We start from the raw sequence: 26,154 nt of genomic DNA on the forward strand, positions 1-26,154 counted from the left end.
TGAGCGGGCCCCGCGGCCCTCGAGTGCTCCTGCCCGCAGCGCTGGTCTCCTACAGCCCTTCCCCTGCTTTGCCGAGGAGGTAAGCTGTAGTATTCCCACGCTGCCGGGCCAAGAGCACCACGAAAGGACTTGCCTCAGCTGGCAGAGGAGCACCATGCCCAAGAACCTGCCTTTCCTCACTCCCTAAGTAAGTCGTACGTGTTTCTTAACACGACAGAAGACACCAGCTGCTGTCAGAAGAGAGAGGATGCCTGGCACAGGCACTTTTGTCCAACTGCACCAGTTAGGGTGCAAGGTGGTCCGAAGCCTCTGTATTAATTCGATAGTAAAGCTGCAGCCTAAGTGTAACAAATCAATGCAGTAGGCATTACATTGGTAAAATAGATGCCTAAAGGCTGAAATAATTAGGTTGTCTGGTCTCTTCCTTTGTTGTACAAATGCTTGGTTCTGGTAACAAGTCCTTATTTTGGCAAAAGATTCACCGAGGACCCACACACAAATTCCCAAAAGATGACCAGTCTCCTGGGGTGGGGTGGTGGAAGCATACTTCCTTTCCACAAAAAAAAACCTCAAAAAACAAACAACAAGAAAAAAAAATCAAGCTTACCTAAGAGAGGCAAATATGTCAGAAGATTTATGCAAGACTAAATCTATTTTGACTTTTGGCCTAGGTAGTTGCAGGGGAAATGTTTATCATCTTCAAAATATATTACAAAGTAGTGCAAATATTGAGGTTCAGATTAATGGTTTTTCATTGCTTAGCCTATTTTTTTTCCCTCAGTCTGCTTTCTTTAGTATCATTCTTAGTAGAAAAATGACTGGGGCTGCAATACATTAATGTTCCCATTTAAGAGTTCAAATAGTATCACCAGACCAGCTAAGATAGCACAGAAGAGGATGGAAAATGGTAATTAGATTTCTCCATGTACTTGGTCCTTAGGAGGTAATTACAGTTCCCCAAGTCATCACATACCAGCCCAGTTATATAATCTTGTTTTGTTTGTTAAACTTGTTTGAGAGCACTTGACTTGAGCTCGCTCTCTTTCTTAGTCATCTGCATCACGCCCAGAGAAAGAAGCCTTTGAAACACATTTGCAGCCACACACACTCATAAGCGGTGTAACACACATTACCCCAAACCCTCCCATGATCTCCCATGAATCTCTTTTGTTTGGCACCAGGAGATGAGGATGAAGTCAGTCACCGGAGTAAAACATGAGGACAAGGAAACCCAGACAACTGCACATGGTTTGTTTGTCCAGGCAGTTTTTTTCTTCCCCATCACCCCTTCTCCACTACCTCTGGTCTAAACCTCAAAACAGAACCCCCTCCTTTTTATAGTTCCCAAGACTGTCTGATCAAATGCTAATATGATTCCCCTTTCTCAATGAATAACAAAACTTAGAGGAGGCTTAGAAGATCACATTAGAACACAAACAAGGTATAAAGTTAGGCATAGTTTTCAGGTTGCTGTTTTTCCAGGAAAATAACAATTCCTTTCCTCCTTAATGAAAATTAAACTTCTAGTCTTTTAAACAGAAGCAGCAAACTGTGCTTATTTCTAGTGGGATAGAAGAATGTACTCAAGAACAGAATGTTGAAAATACCTGTGTCACAAATGGACAGCATCCCAATTCTTTTAATGAAAACGTACAAGCCTCCTTTATCCTTACTTGCAAAAAAAAAAAAATAAAAAACCCCAAAAAAACCCCAAAAAAGCCAAAAAAAAAAAAACCACCCCAAAAAACCAAAAAAAAACAAAACTACTTTCGCCCTTTACAGAAATTCTGATCAAAAAAGTTTAGAATTCCCATTCATTAGTACTAAACACACAGGTGGTCAAATTATGGTTTGGTTAGGGAAACCTGCTTTTCCTGAATGCTGCCAAGTCTGTCCAACAAAAAACAACTCAAGGAACACTGGCTAGTGCTCCCAATATATTTCAATCCTGTCACTCTTTTATTAATTTTTGCCAACCACCACCACCAATGGGTACTTGGAAATGGAGATTGTTGTGTTTCTGACATTTACTCATCACCAAGGGCCTAACTCCAAATAAGTAATTGGTTTGGTTTTGTTTCCTAATGATGTTTCCCTGAGCCCCATTCTTTTAAGCTGACATCTGTTCTTTCACTGGACTGCACTACATGAAATGCCTGTGTATTCTCCAGTTACTCACACATGGTAGAGTTTTAAGTATTCTGTGCAGAGGCTTTAAAAAAAACAGTGAGAAGTAGGATAGTATTATTTCCAAAGAAAATTACTTTTCTGTTTTCTTATTAAATAAATTTTCACCTGTAGTATGTTCTGTTCATAAAGGATCAAGTTTCTTTCTGCTCTTCAGCTGGGCCCCTGAATAACTGTTTCTGTTAGAGTGTGTCTTAATACAAAAAAGCAGTTGTTCTACTTCTTTTTTCCTCTTTAATATTATTGGGCACAGAAAGATTTCTTTTACTGGTGATAAATAGTCAAGTAAGTTTGTTCTGTTAAGAAAACCAAAATAAAATCAAACCATTTTGTCCATAATTTGCTATTCAAAATAATTTACAAAACAGTACCTCTTGGCCTTTTATTTGTATAAATTATACAACAACTATAGTTTTTTTTAGACAATGAGAGGAGTCTGTGTTTAGTACTTCAATCATCGTTCTCAGGGTTGGAAAAGTCTCTGATACTGACGGTAGGCTCTTGTAAGAAGGTGAAATACTGAAAGAAAAAAAAAAAGTTATTTTTAATGAGTTTTATAATTTCCCTGCAAGTTAACACATTAACTTACTTAACTCAGACTTCTCCCCATCACTTTCACCAACAAATTTGGGACCTGTGTCAAGAATCAACTTGATGCAACAGGCTTAGGGCAGAGTGGCTGAAAGCTGCTGGGCAGAGAAGGATGTGTGGGTGCTGGTTGACAGCAACTGAACATGAGCCAGCAGTGAAGCCAAGAAGGCCAGTGGCATCCTGGCCTCTGTCAGCAATAGTGGGGCCAGCAGGACCAGGGCAGTGGTTATCCCCCAGTACTTGGCAGTAGTGAGGCCACATCTCAAGTCCTGTGCCCAGTTTTAGACACTTCACTGCAAAAAGGACAATGAGGTGCTAGAATGAGTTCAGAGAAAAGCAAGGTTGCTTGTGAAGGGTCTGGAGCACAAGTCTTAGCAGAAGCAGCTGTGGGAGATAGGGTTTAGCCTGGAGAAAAGGAGGCTCAGGGGTGACCTTACTGCCCTCTACAACCACCTGAAAGGAGGGTGTAGCCACACGGGGGCTGGTCTCTTCTCTCAGGTTAACAAGGGACAAGACCAGAGGAAATTGGCTCAAGTTGTGCCAGAGAAGGTTTAGATGGCATATTAGGAAACATTTCTTCATGGGAAGGGTGAAGACATTGGAATAAGCTGCCCAGGGAAATGGTACAACCAGCATCCCTGAAGTCATCAAAAGCATGTGAATGTAGCACTTGTGGACATGGTTTAGTGGTGAACACAGTGGTGCTGGATTAGCAGCTGGACTCAATGATGTTGAAGTTTTTTCCCAGCCTTAATGATTCAATGATTCTCAGAATCTGTTGTTCACAAACAGCTCTTGCTTTTTATGACTACTCCATCATCATACAGAATGAAAACCATGTCTACAAAGAAGAGCTTTCAAAAGCAGCAGAAGTTTAAGAAAAAATGTATTGCTTTAAGTCTTCCAGCCTTATTTACCATATCCACTATTACTTATCTACCACAGACAAATTAGCCACTCAGGCTAATTAGATTCATGCTATTATATAAGGTCCTTTGGGCTGTAGTTCTTCAGATTTATTTTTTTTTCCCCTGAGCAAAGTCAACTTTAGCATTTTCTCCACTCTGGCTCATTTCCTCACCTATTACACATCTCTACTTTGACCCAGCGATTCCCTAGATTCTACTGTACTACAAAATGGTATTGATTGAAAATAAATTGTTTTGGCAAGGTTATTTTTAACATGAATGACTTCCCTGATCTGGTTTGACATGGATTCCCGTAAGTTTCAACAGTTCAGCTGAGGGCAGCAGAAACACATGAAATATCTTAAGCTGACTTTACTCCCAAGAAGGAAGTTTCTCTTTGGTAAAGCTACGTCTTTAAAAAAAACAATCCAAACCCACAAAAACAAAACCAGCATGAACAGAGGATTAATAAAGAAGAGTATATAATTGAGAGAATTACAGAAAAAGTTGTGGGAACCATAAATATTTTATATTTCCAAGACAAGCATGTCAAAATATTTGTAGAGACTACTTTTAATAAAATTCACAACTTGCTACACCTGTAGTTTAAAAATGTCACTCCTTAATGAATACTGAATTTTACTCATTTACAAGTAGATTTTTAGTCTAAGTTTGACAAAGATGTCCTTGAATCTTATTAGCCTTCTTCATTTAGGAAGGATTTTATAGTCTAGTGAAATTCACCAGGCTCAGAAGCCCTGATAATAAAGTTAAATAACACTAATCAGTGTGAGATCAGAGTTTGGCACTAAGAGCAGCTGCAGAGTTCCATAGTCTCTAGGAAGCTGGACCAGACCTCAGGAATGATGAGATCTAAGATCCTGTTCAAAGCAAGGCAAACCGAGAAGTCAAATCAGGGTGTCAGGGCTTTACCCTGCTAAATCTTGAAAATCTCCAGGGGTGGAGACTGCACATCCTCTTTGGGCAGTCTGCTGGTGAAAAGATTAGGCCAAGTCTAAACGTTGTTTCAACTCATGCACATTGCTTTTTGTCTTCCCACCAAACACCCACAGGTCCTGGAGATGCTCTTCAATCAAAGCCTTATCTTCTCCAGGCTGAACATGCCCAAGGCATGTGCTCCAGACCATTGGCAATATTGGTGGCTCTCTACTGAATTTCTTCTGGTTTATTATAGTCTTTACTGCAGCTGAATGCTTTTAAGTGTGGTCCAAAGTGCTGAGTACCCCCTAAATCTGTTTATCCAAACATCATCTTAATCCATCTAGTTGTCCTTTTGTCCAGACTACAATGTGCTATCTTGATATGAGAGTACTGTGGGACCCTTGCTGAAGTAAATAAAAAATGTTGATTGTTCTCATCATACCCAAAAGTTGTTTTTTACCACAGAAAACCACCATTGGGTCACAGAATGTTTGGTAAGCTCATGTTGATTGTTTTCTGATACTTTTTCCTTCATATCAACTGAAATGCTTTCCTAGAGGACTCACTTCATGACTTTCACAGGGATCAAAATTAAGCTGACCAGCCTACAGTTTCTCTGGGTTACCATTTTGGCCTTCCTGAAGAGGAACTCAAGATTTCCTTTCCTGCAGTAACCAGGAAGGTCCCCTGATGTACACCATGTTCCCAAGATTATAGATGGCCCTGTAAAGACCTTGGCCAATTCTCTCAGAACCCTTTAAGTGTCTTAACCCTGACTTGAAGCATACTAGAACTGGTGTTGTGTCTGGCCTGATTTTTAGATTTTGTATGGGGAATAGCAACTAGGGGACCAATCAAATGCACCTTATTTATAATATTAATTCCTTGTCAATGTATGGCGTATTAAATTATAAATTCATATGAAAATCAAAAATTTGAAGCATTGCACAAAAGTCATGCACACATACTAAGTAATGGAATTCTCCGTATTTCAAATGTCTACCTACTTCGAAAATACTTATTCTCCAAATCAAAACAGAACTAAAGAGTAAGCAAATTACTTTGGCTACATAGTTTGAGGAGACCCATAGGAATTTTAAAAAAGGGTCAAAAATTTCCACTTGCTTTGTTCACTCATTGCTAGATGTACTAATGATGAGCCAAAATATAAGAACACAAATTTGACCCACTGGATAAAATGAAGAAAACATTAACCCAAATACTTTCCTCAGAGGATAATAAATAACTGAATGTCTTGACTACTAACTACTCTGTTATACTCTAGAAAGACACTACTATGTATGTAAATGCAAATCTTCTCATTAATTCATAAACAGTGTTAAAAAATACACTGAATCCTTTACTAAACTCGCAATTTCCAAGTAACATTTCTTAGTATAGCTTTGATTTTAAAATATGAAAGACTATATTTAATTTCCCCATTCCCCATCAAAAGGATTTACCTTTTTAGATTCATCCAGCTCCTTGCTATTTTGGTAAACGCTTCAGACCCTGGTGCTGTCATGGCTTCAAAATCGACCAGCTGAAAATTCAAGAAAACAGAAGAGACATTAAGAAATTACAGAATTTTTAAGTTCTCTAACTTTAGGAAGGGCTTTGAGGGCTTTTTTACCTATATTCTTGGTAAGACAGGAGTAAGCTTACAAACCAGTCTGCGCCCTCACACCATCTGTTCGAAGTCAAAATTCAAGCCAGGAACTAAAATTCTCTGTGGGCTTTGCACACCCCAACACAACCAATACTGGAAGCTACACTGGCCATGGCTACTGAATGACTTGCCAGGCAACAGCAGGACTCTTGGCTACTGTGCACCTTTGACTTCAGAACAGCCTGAAAATGCATGCATGCTGTCGTAAGTCTGGGACCAGCTTAGCCCTTCTAACAACTCGGGCAAAAAATAAACTCCAATTTCATTCCACAATTTCTTCCACATCATGAAAGCTTTTCTAAAAAACAAATTTATTTGTATTCAGGCACTCTGTCTCAGGAAAAACCCTCAAACGTAAAGATGTCCCCAGTGTTCCTGTAAGTCAGAAATCCTGCTTAGAAGTAATCCTGAAATTCTGCTTGCCTGCACAAAATCAGTCAGCAAAATATTACTCTATCAAGTCCTAAGAAAATACTTAAGAAACCCCACAGAGTTTTACCTTAGCTTGAACTCCCACAGAATGGGGAAGATACCAGCTTAAGGGTGTACTGAAAAGAAGCTTTCTTGCTACTAAGCAAATGCTGTTTGCCCTTGAAAGCTACTAGAGTTCGTTGTACTCAAAGGAGTACATTGTTTTTGGGGCTTTCTAGAACAAAAGAGAAAATCACCCTTTCTTCAGTTATACATGCAGGGTATTTTCTTCAACAACTTGGATTCTTGCTGGAATTTTACTGATTCTTTTGACAATACATTAAAGAGACAGAAGTGTTCTCACTCCTTTCATGCTGAAAAGGTAATACAGCTAACACCCCCAACTGTCAAAGAAAGGAAATCCTTTATTAAACAAGGTGGTATAATACTCAAATGGAGTCAGTTAAAAACTAGGACAACTAGGACGTAGTTTGACTTCAGCAGAATACAGAGGAGAAGAAGAAATTAAGAGAAGTTGCAAATCCATTTCTACTAACCAAGCCCTAAAAGCTCTACAATATGCTGAGAGTACAGACAGAAAATTTCTGCTGTGCACCAGAAGAATCACTAATTCTGCCCCAGTATTCTCAGAACCCTTCTCAAAGCAAGCTGAAAAGAGCAGCTCAGCACACTGGAAATGCTTCAGTAACAGATTTGTAATTCCTGTCGGACCAAACTGCTACAATTTGACTAATCCAAATAATTGCACATACCACCATCTCCAAATTCACCCGCTGTCAGAACAGCAATGGAATTTTCAATACTCTCTCAGGCTGCAAGACATCATAGCATGCAGCTGACCCATCTCCAGTAAATAAGCATGCAACTTATGTGGGTTCTTACAGCTCTTTCCCCACATTTACAAATATTACTTCCTCCATCAAGACTGAGCTCATGTACTTTGATATTTTAATACTTGCCTTTCCTTTAGGGATTTTTCCTGATACTTCTTTTCCACTTGCCATTAGTGCTCCCATGATCACTGAATAAGCTATCACACTGAAAGAATAAAATTAAAAGCAACAAATAGAGTAGAAGTTTTTCCATAATGCTATTTTAGACTACAAAAGAAATGGAACTTAGTATTGTTTCATAGAAGGCTAATACAGATTACTGTGCCAGTTATTTTAGAGGGAAAATGCCCAAGCACAAAGTGAAATCATTGTAACTATCCAACATCACTAGAATGAAGTTATGAACCTAAGGAGTTTTACTACTGTTTCTGCATTAGTCAGAACCGTATTTTCAGACTCTGGAGCTCTTAAGACTCCATAGGGCTGAAAACAAAGCAGACTCCCGTTCCCAAGAAGATCAGCTGTAGCCCAGAAGAATTTATGAACTCTACTCCAATAGAGCTAGAGGCACTGTAAAGCTGTTTAGTTATTTAACCTAATTTTTACATTCTATAAGACAAATGAAAAATCTGATTATAAAATCCCAAAATCTCAGGGTTTTTTTCCATGCTGAACTGTATCTAGAAGATTAAAGGTATTAAGTGCTTAAGTGGAACAGAGATTCAGAATAGTTTTAGATGCAAGCAGGTTTGCATTAAACCAGAATTCCAGTTGAAGAGTTCTGTGATATATGGAACTTTATCCTAGAGTTTCATTTGGTGACCCTAATGGTTGCAATAATTTACTAAAATAATATTTCAGTGTATTTCATTAAAGTAAGTTATGACAAAGTATATTTAATCTTAAATACACATTTCAAAAAAACTTCCTAAGTGAAATTATAGTGGTGTAACACAATATGGAATAGAAAACCAATCATTACAATTTAAAAATAACACTTCTCAATGTGTGAGCTGTTATTGATAAAGACTGAGCTGAGACTACTCATCACTTTAAATATACATGCAGCTATGAATAGTTACCATTAGCAATTACAAACTAGCTTTTAAAACAGTACCAAGTCAGCTCCCATTGTCACAGCACCAGAAAAGGAAAAGCTGTGCAGGGCACACAGCTCCTACTAAAAATAATATTACATTAAAAAATACATTAAGATACAGCAAGGCATGGACATCGTACAGTAGGAATTAAAGGTAACAGACATGATGAATACCAACACTAACCTAGATCCTCTTGAAAGTGGCATTAAATTATAGAAGTAATAAACTAGTGACAGGATCAAGTTGCAAACAGCATCTACTTCCTAAGAGAAGAAAAAAGCATGAATTAAAGATAATTTAATAGCCAGGTAATACCTTACAAAGCTACACATTGCAAAGTTTTACACTACCACAAGTATTTTTTTAAGAACCATTTAAAATGTGAAAATGTCAAATCATGAGACTGAAGTCTGACTAACAGATGTCTGAACAAACTACTTTGTTGTATCTTTAACATTTAGGTGAAACACAGTTCATCTACACACCTATTAAAGGATGGTAAAGAAAAAGCACAAGCTCAAATACAGTCAGACTGTCCTAGCACATCAAATCAACACAAACACAAATCTAGCACTTCTCACGAATTCGTGTTACTCATCTTATATGTAACCACCATGAGCCAAACCCTAAACAGTACTTGCAGGGACAATGACAAGGGTGAACACAGACCCATGAGAAAAGTCAGAAAAAAACAGAACACCCTGCAATCCTGAGACCTTGCCTGGACATTCTCTAGTACTGCAGGCAAAGCCCAGCAAATTTTAAAGTAACAGATAGAATTACAGTAACTTCTTGTGGTACTTGTCATAATTGGACTTAAGTGACTTTATCACCTATGAACTCTGTCAAAAAGTATTAGAACTGGGACTATTAAACAGAGAGTATAAAAACATAAAAAGCTTTTCCGAGGAATTAATAATTCCTTGAACAGCCTTACCCCCAGCTCTGCAGACAGAATTAGAATTTTTCCTTTAGCTGTTAGGTCCTTATATAGTGCATCTATTTCTGCATGATACAGCTGTGTTCTCTCTTCTGTCGTCTGAGTTTCTACTGAAAATAGTATGTTCCCCACTCTGTTAAGCAAATGAAAAAGAAAAGTTGGTAAGACATTTTTTGAACAGAACTTGATGCTTATTCAGGGTAAATTACAAATCTACTAGAGTTACACATTACCTTTTTCCTATCATCATGTGCATTACTTCCCATTTAATTAAAAATTCCCAAAAATCACTGAATTAAAAATGCTGCATCACATCCTAAGTTTGAAATAATATATAAAGACTGCCACCTAATCACAGATGAAGTATTCCCATTAAAAATACCTGACAAGGATTCGTGTTTCACTTAAATTGTGGGTAAAAAATAAGAATTATTAAATTTTAAAGTATCTTCACAGATTTAGGATTTTTATATAGAATGTTATATGTAGTTTTCTTCATTTCTAAACTACCAAAACAGGATTGTTTGGGTATTAAGCTGTTACAAACTATGGATCAAAACAGATTGAATGACACTGAACAAAGTTTGTCCAGAACAAAGTTAGGCTATTTACTGACACTAAAATGTTTTCCTTAAAATAGTGAGGCCATATATTTAATGACTTTTCATCATATATAAGCCTGTGATTTAGAATGTAAAATAAAAAACCCAAGAGATACATTAATATTTTAGCAGAGAAGTTTGGATTCCATGCCACTCATTAAAAGCACACAAATTGTGGGAAAAATTCCAATGCATAGAATTTAAACTTTTTTAAATTAAAGTTTCTATGTAATAGTTTGACAGTGCTTCTGAGCTTCAGATTTGCTCATTTTTCAGAAAGACAAGGAATCAGAATCCAGAAAGCGAGGACATTTACTATTTCACCCAGAGAGTGACCCAAAGCCTCCTGATTGTATTCTGATGCATTCAGGTATTATTTAAATTTTCACTTGCAGATAAAAGGTCTGCAAACATCTCAAACATAAAAAAAGTCAAAATCTAAAATAGTAGAGAGTGTCTTCTATTCTTAGATCACAGAAATTTCCATTCAGGACTTCTCAGTCAACACAAAAGTCAAGGTCCGACAAGAAGAAATGCATTTTGATATGTATAAAGACTGAGGTGTTTGATATTTTTCCCCTTTAAGCATTTTATAGTCTAAGATGAAAAACAAGGTCTCTCATCACTTTTGTGCTACATGTTTGAGAATAACTCAGTACCATCAATGTTATCCTAATTCCCTTCTTGTTGAAAACACAACAGGAATCAAGCCCTCAAATGAACAAACTTCAATTATTTACAAAAATGCCACTAGTGAAAAACAAAACCCACTTTATATGAACAGAAATGGCATTTCAGACAATTAATTGCTAACAGTTCATCATTGCTTAATGTACCCTAACCCTTGAAAACAGTGAACATACTTATCTCCCGTTATTGTAATTGTGAATCCATCATATTCTTTCCCTTGATCCTTCAGGCTGGGGACTTTTGTGTTCACAGTGAACCCATCTCTGGTTTTACTGTTAAACTGCTTTTAAAAGAAAATTTAATATTAGAGGTAGCAGAGACAGAGACTGTCTACCTATTGCTTTGAAGCACATCAAATATAAGGACTAGAAATGAATGTGGACAAATTTACATAACAGAACAAAATTACTGTCAGTGACATTATTTAATTAATCCTTTATTTTCTTCTGAATGGAAACCATAAATACTGAATGAGGCATAGTGGCATTCAACTTTATAACTAAACAGTGAATAAAATACACTGTTTGTGAAAAGCCACTGTACAAAGCAGTTCAAGTTGTACAGATTCCTCCCCAAGTTGCATGTTGATGGAAACCTTTTGGTGTGACAATGGAAATCCTGGGGTCTCAGGAATTTGAGACCCCCTTTTATGTTTACTCTAAAACACACAAAGTGGCTGCATTAGTCCAAGTGTGAATTCCAGAATACAATCCAAAACAAGGGTTTCTTAACTGTGATCCAGTTTCAATTGATGTTTAACCTCATCAGAAGGAAAATATATCTAGGTTTAAGAATTTTACAAAGCTACAGTATCTAAGAGTAACACTGTAGCCAGAGTTGTATACACCAAGCAAAACTGCATTTAAGTAAAGCCAAAAGCCCAACTTTCCACATACAGCATTCACCAGCTACCCAAATAACCGTATTGCATCACTATTAGACAGACACTCATTTTATATAGGCACTAGTAGGCTAGTAGGCAGTAATGTTTACTCATGCAGTTATTTAAATTAACCCAAAACCTGTGATCTAGGGTGTTTTGTTTCAAGAGAATCTACATTTATTTTAAAGGAACAAAAAGTCTCTAATGAGACAGCATTCCACATTGATACTGTTTGGAATGGGATGCAGGAGACCAAAAGGTACAGGTATGGAAACTGGGAAGAATATTTGCTGCCTGTTGAGACATTTACTTTGAAACAATAATGTACAGTCCACTGTATTTAGATATTTTAATAATTTTCTTTGACTAGCCTGTATTTTTAAAATACGCTGGTAGCATTTTTTCTGTCCTAATAATTAAAAAGTAACCAGATTGGACATTTTTGTGTCAGCAGGGAACACTTAGCTCTCCATCCACCCCAACACCTACTACCTCTTCAGCAAAAGCTTTTGTTAAGGTTCAGTTTGTATCCATTTGGCTTCATCTTTCAAAGCCAAGAACAAGACAGTAATTTAAAAAGGACCACTTAAATTAGGGTGTCTTCAAAGAACATACATCCACAATACATTTTAAAACCCAGAGAAAAATGTAGTGCTTAAACCACAAAGATAATTGTAGTGCACGAGTGAGCATTAGTATCAAGAACACATCCAAACCCAGACAGTCTGTCAGGAGTATCAGCAAGGCAGCTTCAGAGATCTCTGCTCTATGGCAACCCAGCTGCTTTGCTTAGATACAAAATTCCAATGTGGACACATAAGATAAGAAAGTAAAGTATTTATCTCTATTTAGCATAATGGTTTCTTCCCAAATTTTATTCTGCTCTGCTTAAAATCCTGTACAATCCTTTAAAAAGGCATACTTTGTATCTTTGTTTCCCCAACTCCCAAATACTTACACGATGTTCACCCTGGAGGAACGGGGGAAAAGGAGAACAACTTTTGCTTAAACCCAGCTCAAGCCTTAGTATTTAAGTTGAGACAAATCATTTTGCAGGTTATATATTGAAAGCCTTTCTACAAAGACCAGCAGCAGAATCAAAACCTCTGAGTTTCCCACTCCTTTTTTGCTAAGCCTTCCTAAGCTCAAAAATGTTATCCAGAATTTCATTTTAGTTATCAGTCACAAGGAGCAACTATTCCCCCACTTCCCTGTGCCAGCCCCACCACATACTGAGCTGCACCAATGAACCTAAAAGTAAGAACAGCTTCCATATTCCTAACCTTACAGGCACATCAATCGTTTTCATTCCTGTTATACAGGCACAGAGCAAGCCCACTATGGCAGATCTGACCACAAACCCTCTTGAGTTGAGAAGACTGGCTTCAAAGAATTACATTTAACATCTTGGTTTCCCATTACTTTTTTACCAGTTCACAGTTAGGCCAAGGATTTCAAATATACATCACTCAATCGCACATATCAAAGGGAAGGAACAACCCTATATGTCCAGATTTGGAGTAACCTGAGCTGGTATTTCCAGTTACTCGTTATAAATTTATATACAATGGTTTTATCTTGAGAACTGAGTATCTCCCATAACACATTTTATATTTTTTACCATATATTGAAGTTTTTCTGTAATTTACCTTCATTATGGGAAGAAGATCTTCTACTTTATGCACTTTTTCCAGAGCTTCTCGAACCTCTAGCAGTCCTTTTGGATTATTAGCACTGGAAAAAAATTAAATATGAAATACAACAGTTGAACATGTGAAGAATTTCTGGAAATTCACATACCTTTAACCTTGTCAGCAATAGTGAAGTAAATTATTGAAAGTTAATTATTTATTTTCAGAAAATTAGTTCCTTTACACTTGTCCACATGGTCCCCAGTATTTCAAAAAGCAATTTTCTGCTATATCAGCTCATCTTATATTTTTTCAGCTTCAAATCTCAATTTCAGTATTCAGATTTATCTTATTCTAATCAACTATTCTGTCTTACTCTTGCTATTGGCCACTTTAAAGCGTCAGTGTTTGCATGAGTATGTGTGGGCAGGGGGTTCTAGGTAAGGAAAGATGGAAGTAGAAGAGAGTTAAAATTAGAAATATTCTTCACAAAATAGATGCATCTGGGTAGCCTCAAAGGCAAGTAAATACTTCAGATGCAGCCACAGCTGGATCATGAAGAAACCGGTTGCAGTACTGGTCTAAGAATTATTAATTACACTATACCAGATTTTAAGAACAGAATTCTTTTTAGAAATCACACCACAAATTGGTCTGGTTTAAGGTCAAATGCTACTGGGCTTACTCTGAACAAACTTCCTATCAACAGAGGACAGACTGCCAGTTACTACAGAACTTACATATTTTCAGCAACTACCATAAAACTCGAACATTTTCAACTGTTATAAGGATTTTCTGTGCTCTCATTTTTTGATATTTAAGTAGCATGATGAGATCAAAAAACAGAATTCAGTATTTAATAAAAGTTACCAGGCCAGAGGAAAATTAGAGGGCTTAAAGTTTTTTAGTTTTTTGTTATCAGAATGCTGAGCCACAGTATTTAGTACAGATGCCAACATCAATTTTCATATTACCTTTAGTCATATAATTTCATTCAAGATTCTACAACACTCTTCATACAGCATCTACCAACCCATCTATGTAAGAAATAGTAAAGAACTCTGCTCATTTAAAACTCCTTGTCAAACACCTGTTTCAATGAAAATTGCCTTCCATATTTTTGTTTCTCTTTTTTTCTCTTAATAAATTTATATCAATAGTCAGAGTAACTGTACTTGATTCTACCAGGAGGAAACCCAACATCTTTAATAAATCATATGCTCAAAAAGAAGAGAGATCCAATCATGACAGAACCACTGCTACAAATTCAGAACAGTTATTAGTTTCTAATAGGGGGTTTTCCTATTAAGTTTCTTTATGCGGCAGTGAATAAAATTTTCCATTTCCAGTAAGAATTAAAACAATTATATATGCTAAAGAAACCAAAACTTGCTAAACTAAGAAAAAAGAAATCTTTTAGACTTTGTGAAATTAGTATTATGCAAAATTCAGATCACTATTACCAGGAGAACAAAGCAGGAAGCAAAAAACCTGTAATTTACCCATGATAAACAAGGATCCTGTCTTTGATAAAATGAAGAATTTTCTCAAAGTATTCCAGGTACCTCATGTTAATGACCTGTCCCCTACAAAGAAAAGAAAGGGGACAACATTCAACTCAACATTCCAGGACACAAATATTACTTATTAAGATCTTACACAATCTTATTCACAGTTGCTTTGTAAATTAAAGGAATGAACATGTAGGATTTATCTACGTGGTAAATTGCCAATCTCCCATTTTAAATATGGATTACATAGTGAACTTGCTCAAACTCATGTATCATTAGAATTATTGCTCTCTGATAAAACTACATTCTATGCATATTTCTCCACATTTTAGTGTGCTCAATTCCAGCAAATCTTATCTATATATGATAATTATCAGTTTGTATGAGATATAATCTTCCCTAGACTCATAGATACAACACAACTAGAAAAGAATTCTCAATTTGCACATCTAGAGAACCAACATGGTCCAGTTTACATATTTGGAAACACACATGTTGATTTGCTCTGACTGTCCACATGTATTTTTCTTTATTCACCTATGTCCTTCTATACTGAAGTATTTTTGCTTTTAATCCCAAGAGTTACAAGTAGTAACTGAAAACCAAAAACATTAAAAGGTGTTTTTCCCCTTGGACTAGTAAGTAAAAAAAAAAAACAAACACTAAAATGTGGTAGAAACCTGTTAAGATTATAACCACTCTGAGAGGAAAAATTACATACCATTACTGCATTTGTAGGAGTCCTTCCTCTTCTCCCAGTCTACAAAACAAGATTTTATAAAGCAAGTGTTATCGCTCTCTGAGGAAGCAAAACCACTGTCAATCACAGGAAGCTGTATACACCTAGCTTTTTCTTTCCACTTTAAGGGATTTTTGTCAGCTCAAGTCACTGTCTAATGTCTCACTTGACAGTCTCTCACCTTAAGAGGCCTAGTCTCAGAAAACCAGCAATCAGCCCTCAAAAACTGAACAGAATTAGAACACATACACATGTCTGCACATAGGAAAGGGAGGCAGGGAAAGCAGAAGGATGAAGACAAATCTAATCTACATAATTTGCCCTTGTTGTACGTCCCATCCTTTTCCATCTCTATTAAAAAAATATCTGTACAACAGGCAGCAGTGTGTCAGCATAAGGAACTGGATTCTCCTTTAGTGTCATCTTGGAAAATACGTCCAAAGCAGACCTATCTTCTATAAGGCCATCTAGAAGCTGTTGCACCAAGAAAGACTTTTGGTGGGTGGTCAAAAGTGATTTGTATTTATTCCCACTCTTTCTTCTTGTTTAGTACCACCGAGAATTCTAAAGTTGCAGTGTTCCAGAGTGTCTTTTTTTTTAATAAGGACATTAAACATATCATTAATGTTTAGCTGATCACAGATCCTTGCTTTGTCTATGAAAACAACTAAAGCTTTCCAAAACATTTTCTCGACTTTAAATCAAGCTTAGGAGCTTTGATCATTTAAACCAGAAACAAGATAAGCTGAAATCGCACCTTTCTATAGGCCAACAGAGAGACAGATGACACACTTGCATCTTGAGAACATTAAGACCTGAAATCCTATCAAAAATTGTGAAATGCAAGATGTTTCTTATGTATCTTTTTAAAAAGGACCCCAAACTGACACAAAACAAACAAAAAAGGTTTTTGTTTTCTGACACACTCCAAACATTTTGCCATTCTGGAAAAGCAAAAAAAAATAACACTGAATGCTAATGCCTCCATGACAAGACTCCTTTCACAGGAATCACTGAAGAATACTAGACCTCAATGGAAAGAATTCGAGTAAAGAAAAAGGTTGTGGTAACAGACAAGTAATCTGAGTATTTCTGCCCACAGAAATTCCTGGTGTATAATTTAGATGAAATAAAACCTAGAAAACAGCTTGAGCTCAGCATCTTTTACCAATGCTAGAAGAACACCCAACTGCTGTTACTACACTTCTTGTTTGACTGAACAGCTTTTATTTTAACATACTTAATAACCATGCAAACTGCTATTTCAGCCTAAATCTGTTGTTAAACCTGGCTGTCAGGTAGCCATGCTATTTTAGAAATAATTCAGCCTTAGTCATATGGGTATGAGAATAACCTTCAAACCATAACCTAACTATAAAACAAAGTATATCTTCCTGAAGGACAGTCTAAAGACCATAAATCCATCTCAGTTATCCAGAAAAGGGTATTAGCTCTGTGCCCTATTAGTCTCTTCAATTAGCAGCCATTTTACAAGCTGAGTAATGGAAAAAGAAAATTATACAAATGTGCATAGTTCTCTAAGAAGAAATTGTCATTTAGAAATCCGTGAACTAGAACATGCTTCAAAACTAAAATAATTTTTAAAAAATACATTACTACTCAATATGTTATTTATTTTATCCCTCACATCATGTGAAATAATCAGGATGGAGCTAAAAGCAGAAAAAAATCACAACAGAAAACTGATCAAAGAAAGTGGTTATTACTTAAGGCTGAAGAATGACCAAACCAGAACAGGATTCCAGAGTCAAAAAGAATGCAATCACCATCCAGTACTAAAGCATGAGCAACTGCTAAGGCAGTGGTATTTAGGCTGCTTCAAATCCATTGTTTCTTCATAAAAGGCAGCAAACCAGTATTTTTCAGAGAACCACTAGTTAGCTATGAAACAAGCACAACCAAAATGCTGATGAGATCCCCAAAAGGCTGGGCTAAACCAAAAAGGTTAGAACTAGGCTCACTGTGGGTCTACAGTTCTGAACATTCATGAAGCTTACTTCAGACTTCTATGAAATAACCAAACAGCTGTAACAGTACATCATCAATTTTGCCAGCACTCTCTGATGAAAGGAAAACAAGTACCTTGGCCACTGCAAAACAAGAACTCCTGACACAGAGATTCTGTAGAAGAACATATTTCCACAGATTAAAAGTTCAGTATTAGTTTCAGGATGTTAATTAAGTATTGTTACATGAATGCCTTTCTGCCAACACAGATCAGCTAGAAGTTAGGCTTGTACTCTCCCATTTAGAAATAAAACCATGAAGAAACAGGTGAAGTATGGAATGCATCTCTGTCTCCAAGTACAGGTGGCTGTGGTTTCTGCTGCATTGTACATACAACAAGACAGGAATGCAGCAACAGCAAAGATGGAAACAGCTTGGAGCCCAAATGTAACCCTTGGCTTGAGTGAAGAGAGAAGCCTGAACACAAGGCTGTTCAAAAAGCAGCACATCTTGCAAAGTATAATATCTGCACTGGAGTTTAATGCTGCATTAACACTCCAAGTAAAGGAGACCTGCTAGGGCCTATTCCACAGACTGGAAGGAAGAGTGAGGACAAATCCTCATTAGCCTCTGCTAATCATAACATCACTATTTTTCTCTGCCTGAAATAATTCTTGAGAAGGCTTTGTTACCCTTATTCTCCTTTTACAGTACAGCTTCTCAAAGAACAAAGAGGTAGAGACACATAAAAGTAGATGACAGACCAAAGATTCAGTATTTCCTATGAGGGGGTGGATTAAGATGAAACCTGGCTACATATTTGCTTACACAAACACACTCTGCTCCTGTGATTGACAGTGATGTTGCCACATCGAGTCTATCACACTTGTACCATTTCAAGGGAGGTAGCACTGTTATGACTACAGAGTTTTGCAGCATGGGAGAAGATGGAACGTACAACAGTGGTTGTATCTTTTAAATTTTACCTTTATTTGGAAATGCAGCTGTTACCTTTCACAGGTTACTTATTTTGTCATTTTTGCTTTACTTTGGCCTGCCCTGAAAACAACTACAAGAACTGTTTTTCCTCTACACTGTAATTAAAGCTAATAGCACAGCATTGTTTCAATACTGATGCCACACCTTTAAGATCATTCACAAAAGCTACGACTATGATGAACTTAGTAAAATTTTTACATTTAAGGTTATTTGGGAAATAAAAACAGCATGTAAAAACATACATATTCTGGATCCTTGTTAGATACTACTGTAACTCAGTTGTACAATTGAAATTCAGGAAAAAGAGGAAATCTCAGAAGGGAAAACTGTGCACAAATCCCAGATGTTCCATCAGAAATCATAAAACAAATATTAAGTAAAACAATAAGCACATATAAATTCAATGCTGTAAAATGCTGTTTCACAAAGAGCTGGTAGTTTCTGGTATAACCCCTTAGCTGTGTCTGGGAATGCTGTTCTGTAAAACTCTCATACCTGATTAAGTTAATGTGATTATTGAAACCTCTGCTAAGGCTCCGGGCAGGCATTTGGTCCAACCAAAGCACAGGCTGGTCAGGGTCAGCTATCCTACAAAGACAAAGGACATCAACACTGGCACATATTTCAATTCATGTAATATTTCTAATAGAGCTTTATTCACAGACAGAACAATTTAGGCAAAAGCTAGAATTCAGATTATGGAAAAGAGCTTTTCCTGAAACCCAGGGTTTTTTCTTATAAAAACTATACAACTCAAACATCTGATGTTTCTGGAGTTGAAACTGTTAGTTTTTATTTGCCTTAGCTGCAATGGTCTCACTCAGCTTTGCCTCAACTTGAAAATGCTACTCTGATTTTTTCCTCTCCTCTATGGAAGAAGATAAATGGAGTATTTTCAAAAATGCAGTCCTTGTACCTACACCATCTTTTTCTTTTATCAGAACTTTTCTAGTTACAGAACAACAGCAAGTGTTCATTTTCTTCTCCATGACTGCAGCCCTTTGGTCAGCTGGAGCACTCATCATTACAACCACCAATCCAGGCTTGCTCTCTGTCCTCTGTGACCATTACCTTCGCCACTTCACAGCAATATCAAACATATCTCTCCACTGCATCAGTCTGGTCTTCCCATTCATCCGAACTTTGGAGTTTGTCCAAGTCCGCTGCACAGCTTGCATTACTTCTAGAGTGGCCAATCCCATTGCTGAGGTGAGGCATGAGGACACAGGTACCAACAACAGAAACAGAAAACCAATTAGAGCCAAATACTCAGTGCTGCACAGGCAGGAAAACTGAAGTGAGAAAGCAATGTATTTATAAGAAAAGAATGGACAACATCAAAAAGTCTGGGAAATCCTGATTTCCAGTGCCCAGCTAGGCCAAGAAAATGCTGACATAATGATTATTTTAAACTTTCTATCTGATTTGAAAGAAATAGAGCATAAAACTAATTTGCAGATAGAAAACATAGAGCATTCAATTATCACATTGATTCCCTCACCCCCTCTCAAATTTACAGAACATTTTTAGTATACCTCTATGTATCCTTTTATTTGGAAGAAATCCAGGTGTCTCATACTGCATCATGGAACCCAGATGATCAGCTACACATATGAGTTCTTGCACATCAGGCTTATAGCTTTCAAAATTCTGAAATAACACATCTCTTACAGAGGAGAAAAACATGCATCAGACATAGCTTGGCTATAAAAATCCTGAAAAAGCACTTGGCAAACAAATCTGTGTTTTACAAATCAATACCATTTGTGTGAGAAACACTTAAACACAGGATAAAGGACACTCATTCCTCCTCCAGTCCACTGAACAGACATAGTATGTATGTTCAATACCTCAAAAGAATTCAGTCTGACTGAATTCAGTGGCAGATCCCCCCATTTAAAATAGGTTTAAAAAATATAAAAATTCTCACTTTATATGTGGCTGTAACCCTGGCTGTTCTTCATAATTTTCTATAAGAAAAGGAAGATTTTTGGCCCAGTGATCCTTGAAATTTCCAGGAAGGTCTGTATCAGTATTATATTCTGTAAGAGGCGTATCCAAATGTGCATGCAAATATCTAGAATACTCTGGAGGAAGGAAATAAAATTAAATATTGTTTGCATAATCAGTTTACTTATGCCATTACACAAAAACAGTAACCAGGTTATATGCTTGTCAGTTAAATAACATGACTTATTTAAGTCGTTATTTTTAGATAATATAATTTTTCTATAAGCCAATTTCCAAGAAGAAATAAGTCTTTTTCAACTAGGTATCACAACAATCTACATTTATGTAGAAATGTATGTTCCATTTTTGGACCTAGCTTTTAACTGTATGAACAATAAGAATCAGTGTACTTCTTTCTTAACATACATAGTCAACAGTGCTCATGACAATATACAGTTTTTTCTAGAATCACTATAAGCTAACACTTGATTCATTGAAGCATTTAAGAATATCCTAAAAAAAAATAAAATTCCAACTTACCTCGGAGATATTTCACTTTCAGATATTCTGGACTGGCCTTCTGTCCTGGTAAAGGATCATTTAACATAACTTTGGTCTGAGCTTTTATGCCTTCATAAAACTGTCCCATTGCAACATGGCTGAGACCCTTCATGTACTGGCACACTTCATTGTATGGTTCTAGCTGTAGACATCTCTAGGAGATTAAAGGAACAAAGCACTCAAAAATCAAGAGACAGAAAGAATATCCTCAAATAATACAACCCATCTGGCCAGAATAATGTGAAAAGATTTACTGACTATTAAAATCCACTTCCATCATTATTTTCTTTCAGATGCTGCTGAGCACTTAAACTACTAGCAAATGTAAGAAAAAATATTTTCTGTTTTATCAAAGGGGAAAAACACTGAAAACCCAAACCTTGCTGATGCCAATATGCCTTTGCATACTTTGCTCTGAAAATATTAGCTTAATGTTAGCTGAGTGAAATCAGGCAAAATATACTCCTGACAATATTACAAATAATTTTGGGTTAATTATATAGATATTTATCTTTTCTGTCTTCACTACTATTCATCTCTTCACTATTTCATGCATTAGTACATTTCTATGTTATTCAGCTATTTACTGTAGGTTAAACACACAGCAAATTCCAGTTTATGATTCAGAAATGAATGCTCCAATTATTCCAGCAATTACATGTCTTTAGCATCTCCATCTCAGAAGTTGAAGTACCTTTTCAATTACATCAGTATCTACAAACTTGGTTATAGAAGGTGAGTATGTAATAATGCACATAAAGTGTTCTCCTTGGGATAAGCACAGACTCATTCGGAAAAGCATCGTATTTCATTCCTGGTTTTAAGAATATGGGCATACAAATAACATCTGCCTTTTTTTGTTCTGTCTCCAAAATAAGGCAATTATTTAATGCTAGCAGAGGCAAGATTTTGGCAACATAAAAAAATTTGCAAGCACAATGAATCACAACATATGCTGAATTTTTAAGAAGAAAATAGTCTAGAAAAATTAGATAAACATTGTAACTTATTTTCAGCTGAAAATTACAGACTAGTACATTTTACCTTCCATCCAATATGAAAAAACTTTAAAGTCAAAGTATTAGCAAGAACACAATTACCAGTTTAAAAAGAAAAATAAAACACTTCAGCCAGAGCTTGGTTTTACAAACACATAAAACAGTTAAAGCAGTCACCTCAGTTTTAGCACGACTACATTTTTAATTACAAATTGTTACGTTTTATCTTGTAAGACAGACTTCATAAAAGAATACTTCTAGTTCAAATGCACACACACTCAGAATGAAAAACTTGGAAATATGTCCATTTTATTAAACCTGTTGAATACAAGACCTTGTTTAAAATATTTAAATTTTGTGTTTATTTAGGGCCTGCTTACCTTAAAATTCTTTAGTGCTTCATCTAAGCTTCCATGATGATAAAGCATCATTCCTTTGAGCTGTAATGTCTGAACATGATTTTGATTCAGCAGTAAAGCCTTCTGGAAGCTCTCCGTTGCAGCATTGAAGTTGCCAAGCTCTCTAGGTGATTCCAGAATGTGTAAAGTGAAAAATACAGACGGCAATAGTGACAAAAAAATTACTTGTTAAAGGTGATTTTAAGGTGTCCAAAGGAGATATCATTGAAGAGAAACACAGTAGTAAAGGAAAATTTCTATAGCAAAAGCAGTAATTTTCAACTATTCTTTTGGGGTAATAACAGAACAGCTGCACAGAGTTTGTTACTCCCAGAAATATGTACTCTGAAATACAATCCACAAGACCACAGATCTTCACAATCCTCAGCAGACATTAAAACTGTAAAAACACCTAAGGTATTTCTTCAGAAACTAAAGTAAATAAAACTTCCACATAAAGCATTCTTGGAAAAAAATATCTTTGAGAGGTCTTTTTAACTTTTAAGTACAAACATGTTCTTAAAAATTTACCAACTACTTTAATGCTGAGAAAGACAAAAGCATATGGTGCTTGAAAACGAAACTAACTAAAAATTTATGGACTGAAATTACTCCATGTGCAGGACAGCTGTACATGTAAGCTGACAGTAAAAACAGTCACAGAGAAACTGTCATGAGAAAGTTAAAACAGAAATAGTATACAATCTAGTTTATCAGTTTTTAAATTCAGTAATTCAAACAAAAGCAACTCAAGAAAAATAAACAAGATTTACTAGTTTTAAATACATTTGCCAAAAAGAATTTCTAGCAGAATAGTGATAACCACAGCTCTTTAGTTTCAAATAAATGCTTGAACACCAAAGCCACTACCTCTGAAGCATGATTTAATCAGCTACAGCTCATGTTATATTAACACTTCCTATCTTTTAAAAATCATTTAGCATATCTAAAACACATCTTACTAAAAACTGCCATTTAACTAACCATTGAGTCTGGCAGACTCAAAGAGATACCAGAGACTATATTAAAAATACAAAGTAAACATAGAAATTATTTATATTGAACATATCCTGACATAGCCATATCAGCTACTGGAGCTACCAAATACCACGTTTGGTTCTGCACAACTTTGTAACAAATGTGTAAAATTTAAGAGTGCATTTTAAAGAACACAACCAGAAAAAAATGACTTTAAAATTACTTCTGAACATGAGTACCTGTAGGCTTGTCCCAGACTTTTATATGCATCTATGAAGTCTGCCTTCTGCTTCAGAGCTTCTTTGAAGGATTCAATGGCTTCCTACAGAAACGGAGCAACAGAAAAATTTGTAACTTACTACAGTCGTTAAATTCCAGCATCCTCAGTAGTTACTAGCTATGGAATTTACTGTTGTATGTCAAAAGCTTTGGAAGGAACAAACAAGGCATGAATTTATTACAAAATCTATGGAGTAAAAATTATTACATAATAAATGAAATATAGAAACATTCTTTACAGATCTGAAAGATTTAGCTGGAATTCTTTTGCCTAATATGCAGTGGGAATGAGCACTTCTAGTATTTTATTACAAAATTTATTACAAATTAATTTATTGCAAAATGAATCTATTACAACATCTGTAGAGTAAAAATTATTACATAATAAATGAAATACCAAAACATTCTTTACAATTCTGACAGATTTAGCTGGAATTCTTCCGTATAATATGCAGTGGGAATGAGCAATTATTTTAGTATTTTAACAGAGTTCAGAGACGAAATCCCTTCAGAGTTTGCTTTCAAAGCACAATCTGGTCCCAAAGGCAAAGCAGTCTACCCTTACAGTCTTCCTTCTTCATTCATAATACACCTCTTCAGTTTTGGAGTCCAAAAGACTCCTTCAAATCTGCCTTTAATTGTCCTATTGCATTCTTTCTTATTTCCTCAGTTGGGAACGTTCTCTTTAGGGATTACAGAGTAAGTGATCATCCTCACACAATAGCATGTACTGTTGCTATTACTGCTATTGCTGTTGTAAGGAATACAGTGTAATAAAAACAAAAGCTAACAAAATAAGTATGAGGTTAAAGAAATATTCCTCTTCAAAGAATCGGATTAAGAACTCAGCTTTTCAAACTAGAGTGGCTACACAACTGAAATATTCAATACTGAGACTTAGAATTAAGGATGGAATAATCAACTACTTTATATTACTAAGGAATGTCCGAAAAGTATCTTGAAGTCTTCAGTGCAATAAATTAGATGCTGTAAGGGAATAATTACTGGTATCTTTAGTCAATTTAGAAATTCTTATTTAGAAAACCTATCAAATCTATTCTGAGCACTACAATGCGTGCAAAAATACCCATTAAACAAAAATGTAGGACAATCACCTACAACTATGGGTAGGTTCATATCCTATAGATAAGTTTTAAAACCAAGATTATTATTCCCAATAGCAGCGATTCAAACAAATCTCTTTTCATTCAAAAATGAACACATGTGGATGTGTTCAACCCAAATCTTCAATTTTCAGCAAGCCTTATAAAACCTAACAGATGGCATGTATAGCTTTCCTTTAAAAGGCAGACTGAATCTGACTGAAGCTAAGGTGTACCTGGGGATGAAAAGCCACTCAGTGACAATCTCTCTGAACATGAGTATCAGAGAGGGAAGATGCTTCCTTTGAGAAAAGAAACTGGGAGGAAGGAGGTGGTAGTGCAGAAATGTGTTGAAAATGTATCAGAAAGAAGAAAACTTTGCTTCTATTCTGCTAACTGAGACAGCATTTATTTTTGCCAGCTGTATTTTCACCATCACTTTTTAGGGTCTCTGTTGCCTACAACAAAAATCAGAAATCCAGACTATTATATGCAAGTTTCTCTTCTTACTGGAAGAAGATACAGACAATAAAAGTTCAATGACAGTCTGATGTTCTCACAGTATACAGTGAGACTGTGGTAAAAAAATACCTGCTTGGATATTAAAAAGGTGAGGAAGTGGACTACAAAAATAAAAAAAAAATAGAGATTAAAAAAGCAGTGCTTGCCTGTGAAAGATAGTGGGCTAAAACTCAGGAGTCCTGGGTTCCCTCCAGATTCTGCATACAACCCTTAATGAACTCCAAGCTATTATCAGAGGTTAAAAAAAAAAAAAAGACAGCTTCCCTTGTTGGACTCCAGGAATCACACCACTGCATCTTAATTTTTCAAACTGAGGATTTCAGAATACTTGTAAAATTACTCTCCACTGTGGAAAATAGCAGCAATACCTCTGAATACTTTAAAAACAAGAGACAGGGGCAATATTACTACACCTAAAACAGAGAGAAGTTTTGAGTCAAAGCATGGTGAAAACTTGAAGACATTGGATGATTTTTCTTTCCTGCCGATTTTAGAAACTGAAGGTGCAAGTATGTTCCCCCGAGTCAGGAATCGGCCTTCCAGAAACAATATATAAATGAAATAAGCATGCATAAATGCAAGGCTCTTTCCTTGATTACTCCCTAGCTTGTTCAAGGAAGAGTTTAAAATTATTTTCCTCTTCATCCCTCTCCACTTCCCAAAACCTAGGAAATCTCCATTTCATTTTGAAATTTTTGAACATAATAATACAAGTATTAGCAGAGGTGCTAAATACAAAT

The 26,154-nt window shown here is 36.1% G+C and overlaps 1 protein-coding gene across 2 annotated transcripts in view; it reads right to left on the reverse strand.

Moving 5' to 3' along the window:
* Window positions 1-2,555: 2,555 nt before the first annotated feature.
* TTC13 (tetratricopeptide repeat domain 13) overlaps window positions 2,556-26,154 on the reverse strand; it is a 39,420-nt gene continuing 15,821 nt past the window's right edge. The window contains exons 9-23 of one of the 2 annotated variants that reach the window (XM_030268312.4): window positions 23,750-23,832; window positions 22,515-22,656; window positions 21,116-21,290; window positions 20,556-20,712; window positions 20,161-20,291; window positions 19,697-19,829; window positions 19,121-19,213; window positions 14,911-14,994; window positions 13,427-13,511; window positions 11,068-11,174; window positions 9,600-9,735; window positions 8,846-8,925; window positions 7,689-7,767; window positions 6,092-6,171; window positions 2,556-2,706 (exon numbers count right to left, since the gene is read on the reverse strand). In XM_030268312.4, the coding sequence (XP_030124172.4) occupies window positions 2,583-2,706; window positions 6,092-6,171; window positions 7,689-7,767; window positions 8,846-8,925; window positions 9,600-9,735; window positions 11,068-11,174; window positions 13,427-13,511; window positions 14,911-14,994; window positions 19,121-19,213; window positions 19,697-19,829; window positions 20,161-20,291; window positions 20,556-20,712; window positions 21,116-21,290; window positions 22,515-22,656; window positions 23,750-23,832 (1,689 nt within the window). In that variant the 3' untranslated portion in view covers window positions 2,556-2,582. Of the gene's footprint in view, window positions 2,707-6,091; window positions 6,172-7,688; window positions 7,768-8,845; window positions 8,926-9,599; window positions 9,736-11,067; window positions 11,178-13,426; window positions 13,512-14,910; window positions 14,995-19,120; window positions 19,214-19,696; window positions 19,830-20,160; window positions 20,292-20,555; window positions 20,713-21,115; window positions 21,291-22,514; window positions 22,657-23,749; window positions 23,833-26,154 lie in introns of both variants that reach the window. The other variant, XM_030268311.4, reaches the window with a different exon arrangement.

The sequence above is a fragment of the Taeniopygia guttata genome, chromosome 3, assembly GCF_048771995.1.
Source record: "Taeniopygia guttata chromosome 3, bTaeGut7.mat, whole genome shotgun sequence".
Classification (NCBI taxonomy): Eukaryota; Metazoa; Chordata; class Aves; order Passeriformes; family Estrildidae; genus Taeniopygia; species Taeniopygia guttata.